Source organism: Argiope bruennichi, chromosome 3, assembly GCF_947563725.1.
Source record: "Argiope bruennichi chromosome 3, qqArgBrue1.1, whole genome shotgun sequence".
In the NCBI taxonomy this organism is placed as follows: Eukaryota; Metazoa; Arthropoda; class Arachnida; order Araneae; family Araneidae; genus Argiope; species Argiope bruennichi.
In genome coordinates this window covers 22,555,187-22,575,556 of record NC_079153.1, presented here as the reverse complement: position 1 = coordinate 22,575,556, position 20,370 = coordinate 22,555,187, and the positions used below count along the sequence as shown (strand labels likewise).

Sequence of the window (20,370 nt, the reverse complement as noted above, 5' to 3'; positions counted from 1 at the left end):
AGCGGGAGAACGTTTGGCCCCGACGGATTTAAGGCGCACCAGATTCGATTACACGACGGTTCTTCGGTGGAATCGGATCTCGAGCCTGAAACCTTCCGGTTCCGAAGCCGAAACCTTACCACCATGGCCCTTTGGCGACAACAGACTTTTAAAGCTAAAAAATCTCGAATTAAAAAAAAGTCGATTTAAACAGTTGAATTAAAAGAAAAAAAAACGGTACTGTTCCGTCATCAATTTTGCAACACTTTTGTTAACTAATAGGCTTTAACAAAATGAAATCTGATAAAAAATTTGACGAATTATCGATCGAAAAATCTCAAATCTGGATGCAGTACCTTTTTCTTAAGTTCAGCTGAAAAAGTTTTTTTCTCTCTAACAATCATCCAACCCCCCAACCCCTCCCTCCCATGTGTTGATGACAATAATGAAGATTTATTACTGAATCGGGGACTATCGATTTCAATCTTAACAACGCTACGTGTACATATCATAAATCATATATCACAAAATAAATAAATATAAATTTAAAAAGAAAACAACAACAGACGAATACATGTGAATGAAAATAAAACCAGCACATTTATGATGCGAAATTTTATCGAAATTTTTTATGAGTATTACTGAAGTTAACTTCCAAACTGAGCACTTTCGTTGATCGTGAAAACTGTCGTGATATTAATACATAGAGTGAATTGAGAAACGAAAGCTTAAAAGAAATAAAAGTGGCGTTGAAATGAGATGAATTGCTGTTATATTTCCATCTTTCCAGTCGCATGATGTTGTAATGAAAGCTTGCGACACGTAACACAAGAGTTTTTGGAAGCCCAATCTTCGAATGGACTTCTGAAGTTAAGCGTCAAGAAAGTCTTTTAATAATGAATGATCACTTGGGCTCCAGACATGTTGCAACAGATATGATGGATAGCATACATTTCATCAATTTTAAATAGTCACATCATCGGAAATGAGAAACAAGATAGGAGAAAGTAAAAATAAAGATCCAGAAATAAGCTGCGATATCAACAAAAATTACAGGGTACGGCAGAAAAATCCGGGCAAATTTTAATACAGCTTGATCAAAAATAAATAAATTAACAAAATATAACAAATAATAATAAGATTAGACATTTATTGATAAATAAATTTAATTGGTTTCAAAGTGACCGGCTTTTGCAGTGATGCAGAGGCGCAAACGCTTATTGAAAGTTTCAACAATGGGCCGCAAGTCTTCTTCCTTTAATCTATCCCAGTCCCGCAGAAGCCATTGCTTTAGAGAGTTCAAACTTTTATACCGTTTACTGCAAGCCCTAGCCTCCAAAATGGACCATACATTTTAATTGTGGAATTGAGATTCGGCGAGTATTGGGCCCATTCTCCAGATGATATCACATCCAGAAAATATTCCTTCCATCACTCTTCTGTCTTTTTAGCCTTGCGAACTGATGCAGAGTCTTGTTGAAACTCCCACTTCACAATGCCAAAGTGCGTTTTGGCCCACGGAAACACAACAGCTTCTAGAGTGCCCCAATGGTACAGTTTTTGATTTATTATAACACCCTCATCCACAAAAACCAGAGATGTCTTACAGATTTCGCAAAGCCCGAACCAGACACTGACCGACTTTGAATTTTTGCAATGTTCAACAATTGCTGAAGTGCTTAGTGCGCCTACAAACCACAACCTATAGTTCTAGGAGTTACGAGCTTTTAGACGGTAAAGAGCTTCTCATTAGTGAAAAGGAATCTTTCTCAATGCTGACATGCGATCCGTTTCAAAAATTTTCGGCGTCTTTGGAGCCGTACGTGTTTGTTTTCTTCAGTGAGAAGTGGAAATTTCTGGATCTTTTTCAATCGAACTCTGATTTTGCCATTCGTTGCACTGATCGATTCCTTATTTCTAGTTCACCAGCGATCTTTTTCATGAAAACCTTCGAATTTCACTGAACTCGCCTTTCTATAACCTTACGGCTACTGAAAGAGTTCACCATACGTTTTAGTTCACTTCCTGGACTTTGACCATCATTGCCAAGCTCTTTGAAACGATAGATTGATTACATCAGACACTGTTTGCCGAGGAACATTAAGCAAATGAACGACTTCATACTGTTCGTTTTCCAACTTTAAAATAGCATATCTTTTGCTTGGCATTGTAAATACGCCAAAATTCAGTACATAAACTAAAAGGTACATTATAAAATATGTTATAATTGAAGTGGTAGACAAAAAGAAACGAACAAAAATTAAAAAGAAATGAATTAACGTCTATTCTATGATGTAATAACTTTGTCCCGAGTTTTTGTGCCGCACCCTCTAAACAAGATGTCTATCATATGCAATTGTGAGTCATTAGCTAATTTCTATTCAGAGATAAACATATAATTTGAAACGGGAAAGTACTTTAAATAATGTAAATACTTATATTTAATATTGTTTACCAACAGCTGGACATATAAACTGCTGATAAATGAACAAATGTTCAGAAAAAATGTTTGAATTCAGAAAATATCATAGGCACATTAATTTTTTTTAAAAAAAGTTCAATTCTTCTGCGACTAAAGTTGATTGAGTTATGAAGCTTTGGCCAATACTATTTTAGACTATTTCAATGGCTATATCATGGAAGATCAGCCAATCAATGAACTATATTTTCTTGAGAGGATTGTTGATTGCTCTAAAATACTGAAATTTAAAGTTTCATATTTCAGTCATTCTAAAGGGTAAAATTTTGTTGCTGTTGTTTAAAGCGTTACAGATGCCAATAATATTTTACTAAATATTATATCTATTATTTCTGTCTGTACACTGTGTGTATGTCAAAAACAATAGCTAAAAAAGCAGCCAAGTGACAATCAGCATAGACAAGTGACAAACTAGTGGGCCTGACGCTTCCTTTGTAGAGCGAGGCGTCGATATAGCGTGTTACAGATTATAGGAGAACGGGACAGGACACGTCATATTGAGTTAATTAAAGATAAAGTTGAGGAGAGAGTATATCCGCTGGTTTCACACAAGTGGCACTTATTTATTCATAAGCAGATTATAATTTTTATTTTTTTGGATAGGAAAAATATACTTGAATGCCAAGAGAAAATACTGTTATCAACAAAAATTCGAACTCGAGATTTTGACGAATCTCCATGTTTCAGACCTCCGAAAAACACAATTCTGGAATTATATCTGCCTATTTGAGAACACGATAACTCAAAAACGTTTTGAGTTAAACTGATGAAATTTGGTGCATGGCCTTTGCATCAAATTTGTAGATTTCTATCCATTTTTAACGAAATCCATTCGGAAGAAGTCTATCTGTAAAATATAAATTTATATAATTACTATAAAATAAATGGGGCTAGATAAATAAAATTTGGTTCACAGATTTAACACCTTAAGTGTGAATACTCAAATGTGGTATCAAATGCGTCAAGGAGTTGGCAATCTGTCAGTCTATAATTCCAAAAGTATATATACACAAAGACTTACATATTTGAAATTCGGTATACAATTATGGTTCTGTGTCAAGTTTAGGTTTCAAACGATCGGAGAAAGACGTCCAAAATTCGATATTCTGATATTTGTGTTGTAATTCCAGCGAATAATCGCCAGAGACCATATGTTAATAGGCTCTTTCGGCATGCGGTAAGAAACACACAAGCATATTAATTCAAGAATATGAGAGAGCATTCGGAGAGATCGTTTAGTTGTTTTAAAAATATTCATATTATATTAAGTAACAAAACAAAATTGATTTTAAATCCAAAAAATTAATTTTACTAGACAAATGATGATTTTCGCAGAGAATGATTCCCTATAAAATAAATTTATAAGCTACACATAAAATATGTATTTGTTTTTATATTTATGATATTAAATGATTAGTGCATTTACATATAAATTACACAAGCAATAACTTAGGGCCCATACTTTCTTGAAGAATCATCCAGCAGATACTAAATGTGCCACTTAAATGGACTTATAAGGGGCCCCATAATTCAAATAGTTTAAAATCTAATCAAATCTTAAATCCAGCACTGTAAATGATACACAGTAGCTATTTTTATCTAAATATCGATAAAACACAGAATCAGTATTTACAAAGCTACATTATTTCATAACAGACTAATTTTGGTATACACAGGAATAATTTTTGAAATAAAAGAATAGAATGATATTATGTTAAAAGGACACAACATCCGTAAGTGTGCCTTTTCGCTTTATATACATGTATACTTTATTCGTTCAAAACTGTTATAGATAATCTACACTAACAATAAAACAACATAAATGCTACACAATCAAAATTCCATTTTCGGGATAAAAGGCTATTATCAAAATGAATGACTACATCGTTCCAGAAAGAAAATCCTTACAACTTTATGTATTTTAAAAAACACTACAACGTCTTTAAAACTAACCGATTCTGGAAAACTGGTTCTTATCGTTTTAAGTTAAAAGGGGGAAAGTAAATTCGAACACTAGCACCGAAAAAAGAAAAGGAAATCCGAATTTCCAATCAACTCTTCTCGTATTTTTTGTGCAAGTCATTTTTCTATCCCACCTTTTTTTCCCCGGAAATTCAAATGAAACTAAAAAACAAAACGGAGAAGAAACTCTAAACTTTCACTCGTTTGGAGGACGGAAAATTTAATCCCGAGGATGGAATCTTAGTCCAGACACTCGTCTGCGGCGATAGGAAGCGGGGGAGGGGATGAGGAGATTAGAGGCGTAAAATGGGATGGGGCTTTTAAAGATAAAGTTAAAAAAAAAAAAAATAGCAACGCCTCCAGATAAAAGACGAGTAAACAAAGCGAGATGAGGAATACTTCAATAAAAATTCCGAATTCCCAGGAGGCTAGGAGCGGAAAGTGTCTGAGGTTTACAACCGACTGGACTGAAACAAAATCGAACGGGAAGGGGCGTTCGATCAGAACAAAAGGAGGGAGGATAATAATAAAAAAAGAACACCGAACAAAGGTTTTTTCCGGTTTTGGATTTCGAGATGTGTGGTAAACACGAGATACGGAGCAGGATGAGATCTACATCGGCCTGGAACAATGGAAAGCGGATACAATCTCGAGGAGATAGAGTGAGACCCCCTAGTCTACACGTGAAAGTAAACACCCTAGAAATGACTCATGGTTCCCACGCTTCAGGCAAACAGAGAAAAAAAAAAGAATACAAATCATTTCTTTCAATCGCTCGATAAAACTTTAGGGTGTCGATATTATTTTAATAAATATGATAAATAGGATTGAAGAACTACAGAACACTCTCGAGTATCCGGCCTAACGTGGCGGAATGACTGGCCGGATAATAAAAAAAAAGTCGATTGGGCCTAGTACTATGAATTCATTTCTTTGTCCATCAATACCAACAGACAAGTTTTTATACCAAAACTCACTATTATAATAAATATTTTCTCACATCTTATTGAATACTAACCCTCTGTTTATCTCAATGTGAACGCAGCTGCGACCCGGCGAATCATGGAAGTCATTGCCAGTAACGTGTTGAGTTAAAATAGAAGGCTCTGTAGCGATAGTTTATATATGTTTATATACTGCACTGCACGTTTCAAGAACTTAATGCAGGAATAATTCCCAACTTAAATGCAGGAAAAATTCCCAACTTAAATGCAGGAAACATAAACAAAACCTTAACGTAAATCGTAAACCTAATTCTTAAGAAAATTGGCTCAAACTGATTTTATTTTTCACTGATAAATGATTACACAGATATGAAAAGGTAACCTTTAGATAAAAGTCAAACCTTACAGATTTTACATTTTGAAAAAGTCTTTAATGGAAGACATAATAGACGTCTTGCCTTCCTCATTTAATTACGATAAAAGAAATCTAGGTTGAATAATCACGAGCCGGATACTCGGGAGTGTACTGTAATGACAACAAGACCTTCAGGAATACTGGTTTCAATATAAAAGAAATTTTATATTACAAACGGTAATATATTACAAATGCGGCCCGGTGAATCATAGAAGATTTGCCGGTAACGTATCGGGTTAAAAGAGTAGGCTTTGTACTGGTAGTTTATATACTTAACACCACACCACACCTCCGTTTCTAGACCTCACGTGGCCCTTTTCTGGTTTGGCATAGGTGTAGGTGGACTTTATTAAAAAAAATACACAACAATAAATTTGAAGAAACAAATAAATAACAAAGTACGAATACATATAGCATAATAAGAAATACTAGAACGAAAAATATCTGGAGTACAATAAAACTGGATGAATGAACATGATTATGTACGGTACGAGTGAAAATATAAAGCAATTATAGAAACAGTTACTTGAGGAAGCTTAAGGATATATCATAAATAAAATGCGAGTGAATTAAGAGACGCCGTAAAAAGATTGATAGGGTTAATCTAATTGGAACAATTCTCCATGATCAATTAGAAATCTAATCTTGTTTATGATTCTTTTTTTTTTTTTTTTTTTTTTGGAAGATAGATTGTTAAGGACTCTTTTGCACAAACGACTTTCTAACGAAGATGAGGTTTCCGGAGGTGCCATGAAACAGTAAAACGGCAAGATGTGCATAGTGGAGGGGATCACCGACTTTGAAGAAGACCATCCTGTGACATACATGATTTCTGCTGGAGTCCAGGAGACTTGTTGCAGTTTTACTGTTTTGATGAATTTATAAACAGAACGGCCAGTGTTTCCACTATATCAAAGCTTTTGCCATTTTTTTTTATAAAAATTTCCTGGAGACGCTGTTTAAGATGGCACTGGGTTTTGGAGCTTCCATTGAAACACCTTATGTTTATTATGTTATATGCACTGTATGTTTTAAGAATTTATTAGAAAAAAAGTTAAAGGATATAAATTTTTATTTTACACTGATAAATGATTACAAGGATATGGAAAGATAGCCCTAAGGTAAGAGTCAAAACTCATAGTTATTAGGCTTTGAAAATGTCCTTAATAGATAATGTCCTCATTTAATTACGATAAAAGAAAACTAAGCCGGATAGTCGGGACCGGATACTCGGGAGTGTATTGTACATAAAAATTTAGGCATCGTAATTTCTACAAAAGTTTATTTACAGCCATAATCAACAAAAAATACAATTCTTTACATAATTTAGAATATTTTTTTATCAACTGGAAATATGCATCTATTTCTAGCGCTTTAGAAATTAGATATAGTGTTATGATTAGATAGGACATATTGTATACAGCAATTTCTATGAAATAAAAAGGAAAACATTTTAGAGTTACATCTTTCCAAAATTAACAGTAACATTATGAAAAATCGAAGTCACACTGAATCAGAGTTGATCCATCTTGCTTATCAAATTGCACACTTATGTATAATTGGTAATAGTAAAAACAAAATTCATAAAATGGTAGTTGAAAGCACGTTGGATGAATACATCCAAATCTGATATCATTAACTTAATGATAATTTTTATGAGGCAATATCGTTTAAAATAAATGAGGACTTTTAACTTCTGTGCTATTATGTTAGAAAAAAGAAAAAAATGGAAGTAATGCTTTTATATGTGACCGAAATAAATCTTAAAAAGAAACCGATCCTTTAATTAGAAACATTACAGAATGACAACACTTAAGGAATGATTTGCCTGGTTTGATTGCATCAGTATTTTGAAATGAAAATGAAAGCTCTGCTTTTGAATTAATGCCCCAAAAAACAATGCTTTTTTTTTAAATAATAATAATAATAGCATTGGCAAAAGCTGAACTGAAAAAAGAACTGATAAAACAATTTGAATTTCACTACAATTATAAAATAGCAATCTTAAAAATTAAGTTTAAAATTAATTTTGAAGATTTCTTTTTAAATCAGAGCAAAAATAAATAAATAAATAAAAAAATTAAATTAAATTGGCGTCAATGAAAAGCTAATTTCTTAATTCTGAGATGATATAAAAATAATTTTTGTATAATAATAGCTTCAGGGTGACTGAGGAAAAGTAATTAGAAAATCAATTTCAATTATTTTTTCATTTAGTAATTTTAGTAAATTAGTAAAATTTTAAATAAAATTTTGAAGCGTCATTTCTTAAAGATCACATACTATCCAAGAAGTAATTACAAAGAAAATTTGGTGGCTGCAGGTTCAAAGGCCAGTATTAATATTAAGTCCTATTGAGTATTGCGTCCAGCATGACTTGTGCATCACGAGATTTACAGACAATGTGCCTAAAAGCATTACCACGTTAAAATAACATGTCAACGATTGTCTATAACTAAATACATTGATAATATCTACAGGAAATTTTAATACTGTATCAAAAATTAAGTAATTCGTTCTCCAACTTCTGTCTTTTATGCAGAATCGCTATTAACATGACATGATCTTACGCCCTAAGGTTCCGCCAGTAAAATTCGAAACAAAATTTATTCTGTTTCGTGGTTTCTGTGAATATAAAACATCATATCTTAAATTATTGTATCACAAGACATTACTTTTTTAAGAAAAGCATTTTATTTAATTCAAAAACGGCTATTAATTCACTAAATATGATAAGTTTGGATTTTTATGGTTCAAGGTATATATATACCAATGAAAAACATGCTAAGACAAAACTAAAGTGAATTCCTTAAATGTTTTCAATGAACAAAAAGTTTATATAACAAAGACAAAAGTTAGATGCACCGGTAAAACAGTAAAAAAACTGATAAAAATATAGATTAAAACCATGTATCGATTATGGATATATCACATTATACTTAAACAGATCCACAGCTCAATACCGAAGTAGAATATTCGAAGGAAGAAAAACGCGCCTATACAAGAAAAATCAATATTATAACTCAATAAAATTTTGCAAGACTTATTCAGGAAGATCTCTTTGAATTAAATGCCACCATAAATGCCAATTCCTCATATTTAAATAAAGGAAATAGTTGAAATCTCACGTTCTAACTCATCAAGCTCATATATTCAAGATATTGTATTTAATCGTTTGACTCTAATCTTACTAGCGTCCATAAAAGATATAATATATACCGCCTGATGGGCTTCAAGGTGAGATAAGTTGACAGGCAACCGTAAAACTGTTGCAGACAAACGTTCAAACAATACATTATAGACGCCTACTTCCTTGTCTATTTGGGGTGATAAGACAGCTTTCCTATCTATCGCAGCAGGCCTCAGTCAGTGACAACCGATTTCTGTTGCGATTCAATGGATAAAGTAGGAAAAATCCTATAAATATATTACGTAATCCGATATTTTTAAATCGACATTTATTTCAAACTATGTTGAGGAGGTTTATCTTATCATTAATGGGATCGACATTAGAGATTATTATTATTAAAAGGATTATGTCTTCAGAAATGAAGGAAATTTTTAAAGAAATGATTAAACTTATAACAACTGAATATTATATAAAATGCTATATTTCTTCAATCAAAAGATCTTTGTTTTACTATAAACATCAAATACTTAAAGAAACTCTAATTAGAAGACAATTAGAAACGAATCAGCAATACACCATTAGGTAATTTGGAGCTACTCTTAAATACTCATGGTTCAATAGGCAAACATCCAGACGAACATGTCGTGCATCAGCGCATGAACAAAGAATACTCGAGCGATTAAACGATTCATTGAACATGGATTCCAAAAGATTTATCTTGCAATGAACAGATCCAATCATAACATTGTTCGTAAACATAAGATACATGCTTTGATTTTTTTATTCGGTTTTTTTAGTTTGTATTTTAAAAGCAAATGCTTAGAAAGTAAAACAACAGGTTAAACATTAAATGGCGATAAAATTCTGTAATACAGTTTCGAATTTTAGTTGTGGCGTCATTATTTTCAGTTCCTTTCAACAATAGCCAAATTTTAACCAGGCAGACTAAGCAGAAGTGTACGGCCACTAGGCTGAGAGGGAGCGGCAAATAAGGTAATCAGACTGTTTTCCTAGTTGCCATATAACCTTAACTTTAACCAGCTACTCCGACCCGCCCGAAGGCATACGGAAATAATCTGAATGACAAGACTGCCGCGACAGCTACACTGACGGAAACTATGATTGAACCTTAACCATCACCGGCTGCGGTATAACTCTTCCCGTGGAAAGCACGTCCACTCATTGACATGAAGTAGCTTACCCCTATCATTTCTGTACCCACCAGGTAGTGTGTATTCTGTACCCACCAGTATAGTGGCGAGAATCAACCACTATACCGGAAGCTAATCCTTATTTCTAAGATGCACCAAGACGGGATTCTAGTTGCTATATAAATAAGTTCGTAAAAAATAGAAATTCTATGAATTATAAAATAACAAGATACCATTGAAAGTATATTTGTTCAATATATGCAGGTCTATGTATTTTATTATATTCATTTAGCTATTGGAATATTGATTAACATCGAAAATCTGTTTCGATGATATTATGTACAACTGCCAATACAAGATATATATAAAATAATAATAATATATAAAATATATAAAATAATAACAAATACATTTTCAAAAAGTAACTGAAATAAAAAATACAAATTAATCAAAAACAAATCATGAATTTGTTAAGAATGTATTGAAAGGTGATACTAAATTGACAAGGATATAAAAAAAAGAGGGGCCTCAAAGTGCACTACCTAAGGCCCTAAAGCATCTCAAGTAACTAAATTCACCATTGGCTTTCATGTAATCACATTTCAGTAATAAGCCCATCACAAGAAATCAATGAGAATTACATCAGAATGGATGAAAAAATTAATATGAATTATACTTTTAAAACAATATTTGAAAGATAAAAAAAAAATTATAAATTTAAGTCAGCGGGCCTTTCTCCCAAAAACCTTCTCGCATACTCTCTAATAAAGGTATCATACCCACCCTCCGTAAAAAATTGTGGCCTATATATGTAAGGCAGACAACGCTTTACTCAAAGTCTACAGTATTATACGCAATGGCATATAATATCTGCAAAATATTTACCTTTGGCGCAAATTTCAATTTTTATAGAATGTATCGAATTTTTTTGGCGATTAATCCCTGATATGAGATTAATAGTATCTGAAAATTGAATTTGTACTTTAGACGCGTTTTTCCCAACTGACACCGAAATTTGCTATAGAACTACAATTATAGTAAAAAAACTCACAAGCCAAATTTGATATATTTAAGTCATTACGTCTTTGACTTATTGCGTTTACATGCTTCTGAAAGTGCAAATTAATTAATGATCAGGATCAAGATCAGTAACCTTCATATTTGGCTCAAAATTTGATAGGTGTCTACACTATACATGCTACGCCTGTGCACCAAATTTTATCTATCTAGCTCTCTTCGTTTTGTAGTTATCCGGTTATATTCGAACAGCCGGAAAGACAGATTTTCTCTGAATAGATTTTGCAGCTCAGTGTTTTTGAATTATTTTTGTCACAAATAGACGGACAGACATAATGCCAAAAAAGTGTTTTTCCAACTCAGGAAGGTCTAAAATGTGGAAATTCATCAAAATCACAAATTCGAATTTTTTGACGATTACAATACTTTCTCTATACTTCGTATATAATAAAGTAAAAACATATAGCTTAACGTCAGAACGTCCATATAGATGAAGTAATGGTAGCAAAACTATAATTCTGTAATCTGCAGTTAAGAATCATTCATCTTGTACAAGAATACTTAGCAGTAAAACTGAAGCATTTAACTCATACAAACATTAATTAAAACCACACTTAATTTATCATGTTAACTACTTTTCACTTGCTTTTAATAGAACTATTGAGAGCATACATACCATTTGATTACTGCATGTAGACTTGATAATCCCTAGGGAGAAGTTCAGAGAACCACCCTCTTTAATGATGCACCCTCAAATGATCTTTCGGAGCTTTGATGTATTCCCTAATCACAGAATAACTTTTACGTGATTCGCGGATTATTCATCCTATCTTTCGAATGCCCAATTATATTTAAATATATATCGGTGAATTCAGAGTATATCGGAAAGAATTTATGATTACCAAAACATAAGCAATCGGACATCAAATATTCACTAGTAAAAGTATACTTATCTTTAAAATAGATTGAGGCTAGTCTCTAATTAATGAAGTCTCATCGTGTCACTTAAAAGCTTCAATATAAAGAAAATTTGTTTAATAGAAATTTATGTTTTAAGTCATAAAAATGACAAAAAAAAAAAAAAAGGCTGATAATTATATATCCAGATTACTCAATTATATATTCTAAACAATAAAAAAAAATCGCAATCCTGTTTGTACAGAATATTGCTCATAAATTTTTCACTACACCTGTAAGATTTTCTTGAAACATTAAACTCGTTTTGTATTGCTTCATACGCTGTTAGCATTTTCTCCCCTTGAAGATATTTTAATAACCTCTTAAATACCATCTTTATCACTCACTGCATTATCTTCATTTGTTTTCATACTATTCAGCAATAAATCATGCTCTGTGGGATATTCAGGAATCACAATACTTTCATAAATAAGAAGAAATATCTTATATAATAGAGTAATTCTTCTATAGAATAATACTTTCATAAATGTGAAGCTTTGTACCTTATAAAATAGAGTAATTCTTTCATAGAGTAATACTTTCATAAATATGAAGCTTTGTACCTTATATAATAGAGTAAGGACACATGAATGTACAAGTTCCGATTTGGTAGATTTTGTTGAAATTTAGATAAATAAAATTCTCAAAACATTGAAACAAACCAGTGGGAATGGTCTCTCCAAAATTGTATATTCTCTAATAAAGATTATTATCCTAAAGAACATCTTACATAATACTGGCGTACAATAGCTATGAAAAATTAACCTTTGGCGTGAATTTAGCATTTTTACTGTATCTATCGTGTCATCCTTGGCGATTAATCTTAACGGTATCCATTGTGTTTTAGAGGCGGTTTTCCCAACCGATTGAAATAAAAATTTGATACAAAACTACACTCATAATCACACAATCATGCATCGAATTTGATATATTTGCCATCTCGACTTTGAGTTATAGCATTTATGTTTCTGAAATTATTGACCAATAAATGGTCAACCCATTATTGGATTTGGCACAAAATTAGATAGTGGTTTAGTCCACAGATTTTGTGTATCGAATTTATCTATTATTATCTATCTAGCTCTCTTCTTTTTGTAGTTATCATTTTAAATAATAATCAAACAGCCAAACAGATTTCTGGGCGGATTTTGCTCAAAATTTGATAGAAATCTACTTATTTGATATAAAAATATACCAAATATCAACTGTTTAGTTCAAAGAGGTTTTTAGTTATCTGTGTCATAAACAGACAGATATTTTCTAAAAATGAGTTTTTCGAAGTTGAGGAATGTATAAAACGAGGTTTAAAAGGAGGAATGTATAAAACGAGTATAAACGAATGTATAAACGAGGTGAGGAATGTATAAAATGAGGTCGTTAAACTCTAATTCGAATTTTTTGGCGATTGCCATACTTTCTCTATACTACGTATATGAGAAGATTAAAAAAAAGGAAGAAAGAAAGAAAGAAAGAAAGAAAAAGAGCAAAAGATTAAATAGAAATAATCTTAAATAATATGGTGAGAAAGTATCATGCAAATGTTGTTCTCAGTCAGAGATCTGCAGTAATTTCGTTAAATGAAGATTCTACTTTATTTGGATTATGGGGGTGGGGGGGAACTGAAATATTATTTGAAGACAAATTCACCTGAAAATTTATCTTCAGGTAATTTCAACTTTCAATGAATGTAATATATCAATATTGTGCAAAGCAAATTTTCAGTTAAAAAGAAATGCATTACGGCTGCTGAAAAATCATATTAGGAAACGTCTCGCCAAATCAGACAGCATGATCGATTCCCTTAGATTACTTTTGAAGTATGCAAATGCGCAAAAAAAGCAAAGTGATGCAATTTCGGAAGAAATTGAATTTTGTGATCACAATGATGACTTGAAAAATCTATCAAATAGATCAAGGCTTCTAGAACTTTATCCACTCGCTATCCCTTTTCAGTTCGAAAAATTTTTTATTCTGTTTTTCAACTAGAAAATTTTTGCCACGCCCTTGAAGTTGGAAATTAAATTTTTAAAAAACGAAATATATGCTATAAAATAAAATTAAATTAAAGTTAATTTAGAATTAATTTCCTTATTTTCATTAAATAATTTAAAGCGAGATAATTTTCTCTGCAATTTACAGTTGAAAGCATTAATAACCTATAGAAAATGGGCCATGTCAAGTTTTCTCAAATCCCAATATTTTATTATATGACCGCAATTGCTTTCATCTTCCGCAATTTGAGATTTTCTGTATTTGATCAGTCACTAAATGTATTGAGAAATTAAAGAAATGAAAGCACCACAAAGTAATCGCAGCTGGTTATTTTTTCATATTTTCATTTACCTTGATTTGTTTCATGTTTGAAAAGATAGAATTTTGCAATGGATTTTCACTTCCTTTTTTAATGTACTAGAATTTTCAAATTTAGTACACTTGCGTGATCTCGATGACTATGCACCATTTTAATATTTTCAAATTATAGGGTAATGAATTCTTTTAAATAAATGTAGATCGGATACCAGTGATGGCATTTCGCAGAGAAATTATAATAAGAAGATGTATTATTTATAATGATGAATGGTAAATTAAAGACTAAAGAAATAGAACGTAATTAAAATTTCTATTTTTTAATACATTAATAAAAGTGTCTTTCAAAATTATTTATATTATAACTTCAAATTTCCCAAGCTTCAAATTTAAATAGAAGTAGCATATTAAAATATAAGGCCATGTCGTTTAGAATATTAAATCCAATTATCTCTAGAATATTGTCTGGGACGATAAGTTAATCACAAATTAAACTGACAAAATACAGAAAACTACCAGCAGACGTATTTAAAGAGAAATAAAGTAAAATGTGTATGTCTGAGAGATAAAGATATATCCTTGTTAAATTAAACAACTTTCAATAATAATTTCATTATTCAAAACACTAATTAAATTTGTTTGATAAATTCAAACATAATTTACTTTTATTAAATTTAAATATATTAGATCATACTTAGAACCATTAATATTAGCGTAATGATGCATTGCATGGCTTTTATCGAGTTGACAACCTGGAATTTTCTTTCCTTATAATATTCCATAGAAATGAATTAAAGTGACAGATATCAAAAACTGTCTACTAATTTATTCGATCGAGTAAGGAATACTAATTCATACCAAACTCTATACCATATCAAACAGGATTGACACTATTAGATTAGACAGTAAATGTTTGCTTAAATTGTTTAATTTTTAAAACATCAGGAAACCTAATCTTCAAATTTTATTAAATTTTATTTCATTATAATTTTACCAACACGCTTCATTCAGTATCACCTTTCATCAATCTTTTTTTCAGTCTCAAAATTATAAAAAGTACTTTGTGTGATGAATAAACCATGAGTTCAGTTTTCATTTTTTTTAGTAGAAATTATAAATTGGAATTCGCAATTAAAAATTAACAGCCATTATTTTTTTAATAAGAATAATTAGATTATCTACTTTAAAAATGCGAAATTAAGTACTTTCATGATCTATATGAAATAAGTTCTCAAATTTTATATATAGTAGCAATTGCGTAACCGAATAGAAGAAACTTTCGACAATTTCAAAACTTCGATTTATTTCACCAAGGGAGGCCTAATTTACGTACAAAGTATAAGTGGTAAGAAATATGTCAGTCCACATCGCGACACAAGAGCAGAAATCAAAATTTTTAATTTCGGTAATTTTATAATGAGATTTTGATAGGGATTTTTTTGCCACGTATCGATTTAGGCAACTGTAATCTTAGGTACCTTTAAAAGAATGTTGTAAGAATTAGGGAGTTTTATTCCTTCTCTCTGAGAAAGGGAAATCCAAGTCATCAATTTTCTGAAGAGCGTGTAGAATTATATATATATATATAAAAAGTGGGAACTGGATCTGAAAATAAGAGAACATTTTAGAGCGAAGTTAATATGGGCTATTTTAAAATAAATATTAGGAAATTAATTAAGATTCAATTTAGATTTTAAAATATTATATAAAGCATGGTACAGGGGTGTTTGTGGGACCCCAAAAAATCCCCTGAAACTTTTACGGACTTACTACCGGCATTTTGGAGTTTCGAGAAGGGGGGAGGGGAGAAATGAAAAATTACAATTATGAAGTATTGAATGACCTAATTATAAAAGTTCAATGAATTACTTTTTTTGCAAAATTAATAACCATAAACTTTCAAACTTATAAACTACTACATTTTATGCAAATATTTTAAATTACCTGAATTAATTCTTTTAAAAAAATTATCTAATTTCTGCTGCTTTTTTTTATTTTCTGATGTTTGTGGGCTTGTCTTTCTTTTGTGGTGAATTTCATAATTGCAGGAAGGTTGACTTTTATTTTCCTCATTTACAGTTGAAGAAATTTCCTCGAGAACTGCACATGCAGAGGTAGAAGCAGTTTGCTTTTCTGCTAATGTAGAAGATTTTTCAGAGACTTTTATAGGTGACTCATCTGAAATACATGTTTTTAAGTCCTCTTGATATGTTTTCCAACTTCTGTTCATATTCAGTAAGAGATCTTTGTGAATTGGATCAGTCATTGGATTTTTTGAGCCATATTTTTCACATGAGGTTTCTTTAGAAGCCATTAAATCATATTTAATAGTCTGCACTGCATCTAGGGAATCAATCTTAAGAGAGGTTCTATAGTCAGTGACAAGAGTATCCATTAAGTTGAATGCACTTTCCACTAATGGGCCATGGAAGCAGCTAAGGCAGGCTTTGACCAATTTAGCCAATGTAGGATACTTATAATCATTTGTGAAATCATCTTTTAAATTAAAAACTTTAGGCCAATATTTATCAACTGTACACTTGACTTGATTTCCACTTTCATCAGATGTGTAGAGCATTTCTTTGGTGATATCAATATCACTCTGGTGTAACCTTATTTCAGCTTCTACTTTTGACTTTTCATTATCACTAAAAATATGGGACATAAAAGATAATTTTTCAAAAGCTAATATTGTACTGGTTTTACCTCTTAGCTCTGGATCTAATGCTGTAAAACTAATTAGATATGAATTTTTAAGGGGTAATTTCTGTTTCATATGCTGAAATTTCAAAGTGAAATTCTCTTGCGTACATAAATAAAAAAATATTTCAATAAGCGAAACGAAAAATTCACACGTGCATCAATAAATGAAACGAAAATTTTACACAGCGGAGAAAAAAAAGTTGCGAAGCGATCAATGACAAATAGCTAATACGGCGAAAAATCCCCCTTCTCTACTTATTGGCGCCACGCCTGGAGAGATAAGACCTTTGAACCCAGAGTCACGTGATCGCACATCTGGTCGAACGAAGTCTCTCCCTTTTTTTTTTCTGCCGCGCCTACTTGCCGAAAAGAATCCAGAAGAGAATGTCCGAGAACCGGGAGAATGAGTCATAACTCGCAATAAGGAAAGAACAAAAAAGAAGTTTTCCCCCCCTTTTCACGCATTATCACTGCCTTTGGAGAAAGAAAGGAAAAGTTTTCACCACACACACTGACCTTGCGTTTTCTGCTTTCAAAGCAAACAAAATTACCCAGATCAAAATAAATAATTCATTATTATTCCTACTTCCTTTTGAACGACGATCCCCGGAATTTCCGGGTATCGAAGTTCAAAATCCCCGGAATTCCGGGGTTTCCCCGGAGCACAAACACCCCTGATGGTATGATGAAGCAATCATAGAATTCTTTTTAAAAAAATTCTATATAATTTGAAGGAAATATTTTTATATCAAGATTTTTTACCCAACCCATGGCCTCGTGTCGTACCAAATAGGAAGACAGAAAGCAAGGTGTGCGGAGGCAGCTGAAACTTGTATAGTTTCAGAAAAGAATTTGTCGACACAAAGTTTTGGTTCAATGAGAAAAATAATAGCCCAGGCAAATAAGAATTTAAAAATTTAAAATTACAAGGAAGCCAGAGTTAGGGACAAGGAAATTAATTTTAGAAAGTAGGTTAATAAGAAATTATTTAATATAAAAATTCATCCATGTATTTATATTACTTTCTCGTATACAAAGATAAATAAAAAAAAAAAGCTTTGAGCTAGATAGTATACGGTCTTTACACCAAATTTGCAGATTTTTTTTTTTTTTTTTTTTTTTTCGAATTTCGTGTAAAATTTGTTTAAAGGAAGTTCGTCTGTACGGCTGTTCGAATATAAATTAACACAATAACTACAAAATGAAGACAATTGGATTGATAAGATTCAGTGCGCAAATTTAACATCTATAGTGCAGACTTCTGTCAAATTTTGAGCCAAATCCAACAACGGATTGATTGTCTGTTGGTTTGTACTTTCAGTAACATGTAAACGTGATCATTCAAAAATTCACTGGCTTAAATAAGTCAAATTAGGTGTAGGATTTCGTGACTGCAAGTACAGTTTTATATCAAATTTTTGTTTCAATCGGTAGTGAAAAATGTGTTTAAAGCACAAATTCGATTTTTGAATACTATTATCCGCATGCCAGGGATAAATCGCTAAATAACTCATCAAGAATGACACGGCAGATTGTGTAAAAATGCTAAATTAACAGCAAAGATTAATATTTCATAACTATTGTACGTCAAGTTTGTTAGAGAGTATGAGAGAAAGTTTAGAGGAGACTACTCCAGTTGGTTTTTACAGTAACACAAGAAATTAAAATTCTAAAATTGATGATTACGCAATTAGAAAAGGTATTCAGATATTTTAGCATTCATTTTCGGCTCCTTCAATATCAAACATTTATTATAGGGGGACAAAAAATTATATACAATAATAACAAATGGTGCTTTCATCGTCATCTCCAGACGGTTTATATATATATATATATATATATATATATATATATATATATATATATATATATATATATAAATGTCATAGGAACAACTAGGAACTGTATTCATCCTGTGAAGTCCTCAAAATTCTTAACACTGTTCCGCAACTAAATAAGACTCCTCACACTTATTCAATTCGCTCGCGAGCTATTCCTCAACAAATTCATTGAAGAGCTCCTCCATAAATCAGGCGTCCTTCAGGTCTTGCTGCCGGATCTGAGGCTCGTAAACCCATCTGGCTCAGAGGAAGTATTTTTGGATTACAATTCCATCCATTCACAGGAGACAGACGTCTGCTACACAAGACACATTCGTCAAAGGACGGATGCAGGCTGCCATCCCAACACAATGAATGTCTTCGCACTAGCAGCGGGATCTACAGAACATGTGCACGCATTTGAAACATAATAACGCCCGAAAATATGCCTCTCTAAAATAACATCAAAACAAATCAGTTCGGATGCAATTTTAGCTTACAGTGGAAACAAAGCGAAACATGTTTTAGAGAGGATTTCCAAGCATGCATCGTGTAATGGACGATGATGAGGTACACGCAATTTGGGTTGACATTTATGAGATAATGCAAGTGAATGTCAGTCAACATTTGCTGAAATTATTTCCGTGATTTATCTTCTAAGAGGTGCAAAGTAATTTGGATGGTTTTAATATTGTTTACTGAAACTATGACAAGTTGTTGATCGCAGTGAAAGCAGTGGTGGAAATAGAGAGCATAAGATCCCTATGAAATATTTAGAGAGAGCATTTAGAACTGAAATTCAGCACTAATTATAAAAAATTCCGTGCGGCAAGATGGAAGGTAAAGGTAGAGTTCTTTACTATCTGGCAACATCAATTTTTGATGTTAGAAACAGTTCAAAGTAATGCGTCAAATTCACTTTTCACCCCTTAAAACTTCGAAGATATTGCAGTTATCGAAAAACCTTAAACATAAAAGTTGTTTCTCTCAATGAGGCGCTAATTTGGCTAAATTGATTTATTTTTCTATCTTCAACATTAAGAAAATTATAGCGAAATGAAAATGTCAACCCCCTACTAATATTTTAACATATGTAACAACATATTCCACGCCAGTTAAAATTCAAACAAATTTACTCTAGTAATCCTGTTCACAAGACAACAAAAGCAAAGCGTTATACGCATATTATATAAACTTTTGAACGAAGGATGGTTTTGAATTTTAGGGACCATGATCGGTGAAGTACTAAAGAAATTTTTCCCGAAGTCTTGTCATGGAAACCATTACAACAGGTAGTCTTCCTATAGGAATCTGCCTAAAACATACACACTCTTGGACATGCTTCGCATTTTTTTTTTTTTTTTTTTATCGAACGAACTGTCTGATTTTCAGTAAAACAGTAGCAGAGTAAAATTATAAAATTATTTATAATTCTCTAATATCGTGAACCCCATGCATTATGCCATCCTATCCTTACGTCCTCTGCTACAACAGAAAACCTTCAGT

General features: G+C 31.9%; 2 protein-coding genes across 3 annotated transcripts in view; both read right to left on the bottom strand.

Annotated features, from left to right (window-relative positions):
• LOC129962634 (neuroglian-like) overlaps nucleotides 1–20,370 on the bottom strand; it is a 129,507-nt gene that overhangs the window by 96,117 nt on the left and 13,020 nt on the right. The window lies entirely within an intron of this gene.
• Nucleotides 16,073–17,689, bottom strand: LOC129962635 (uncharacterized). Its single transcript, XM_056076496.1, has 2 exons — nucleotides 16,286–17,689; nucleotides 16,073–16,184 (listed from the first exon to the last, which is right to left on the bottom strand). The coding sequence occupies exons 1-2, from the start codon at nucleotides 17,115–17,117 to the stop codon at nucleotides 16,111–16,113; spliced, it is 906 nt and encodes a 301-aa protein (XP_055932471.1). The 5' UTR covers nucleotides 17,118–17,689; the 3' UTR covers nucleotides 16,073–16,110.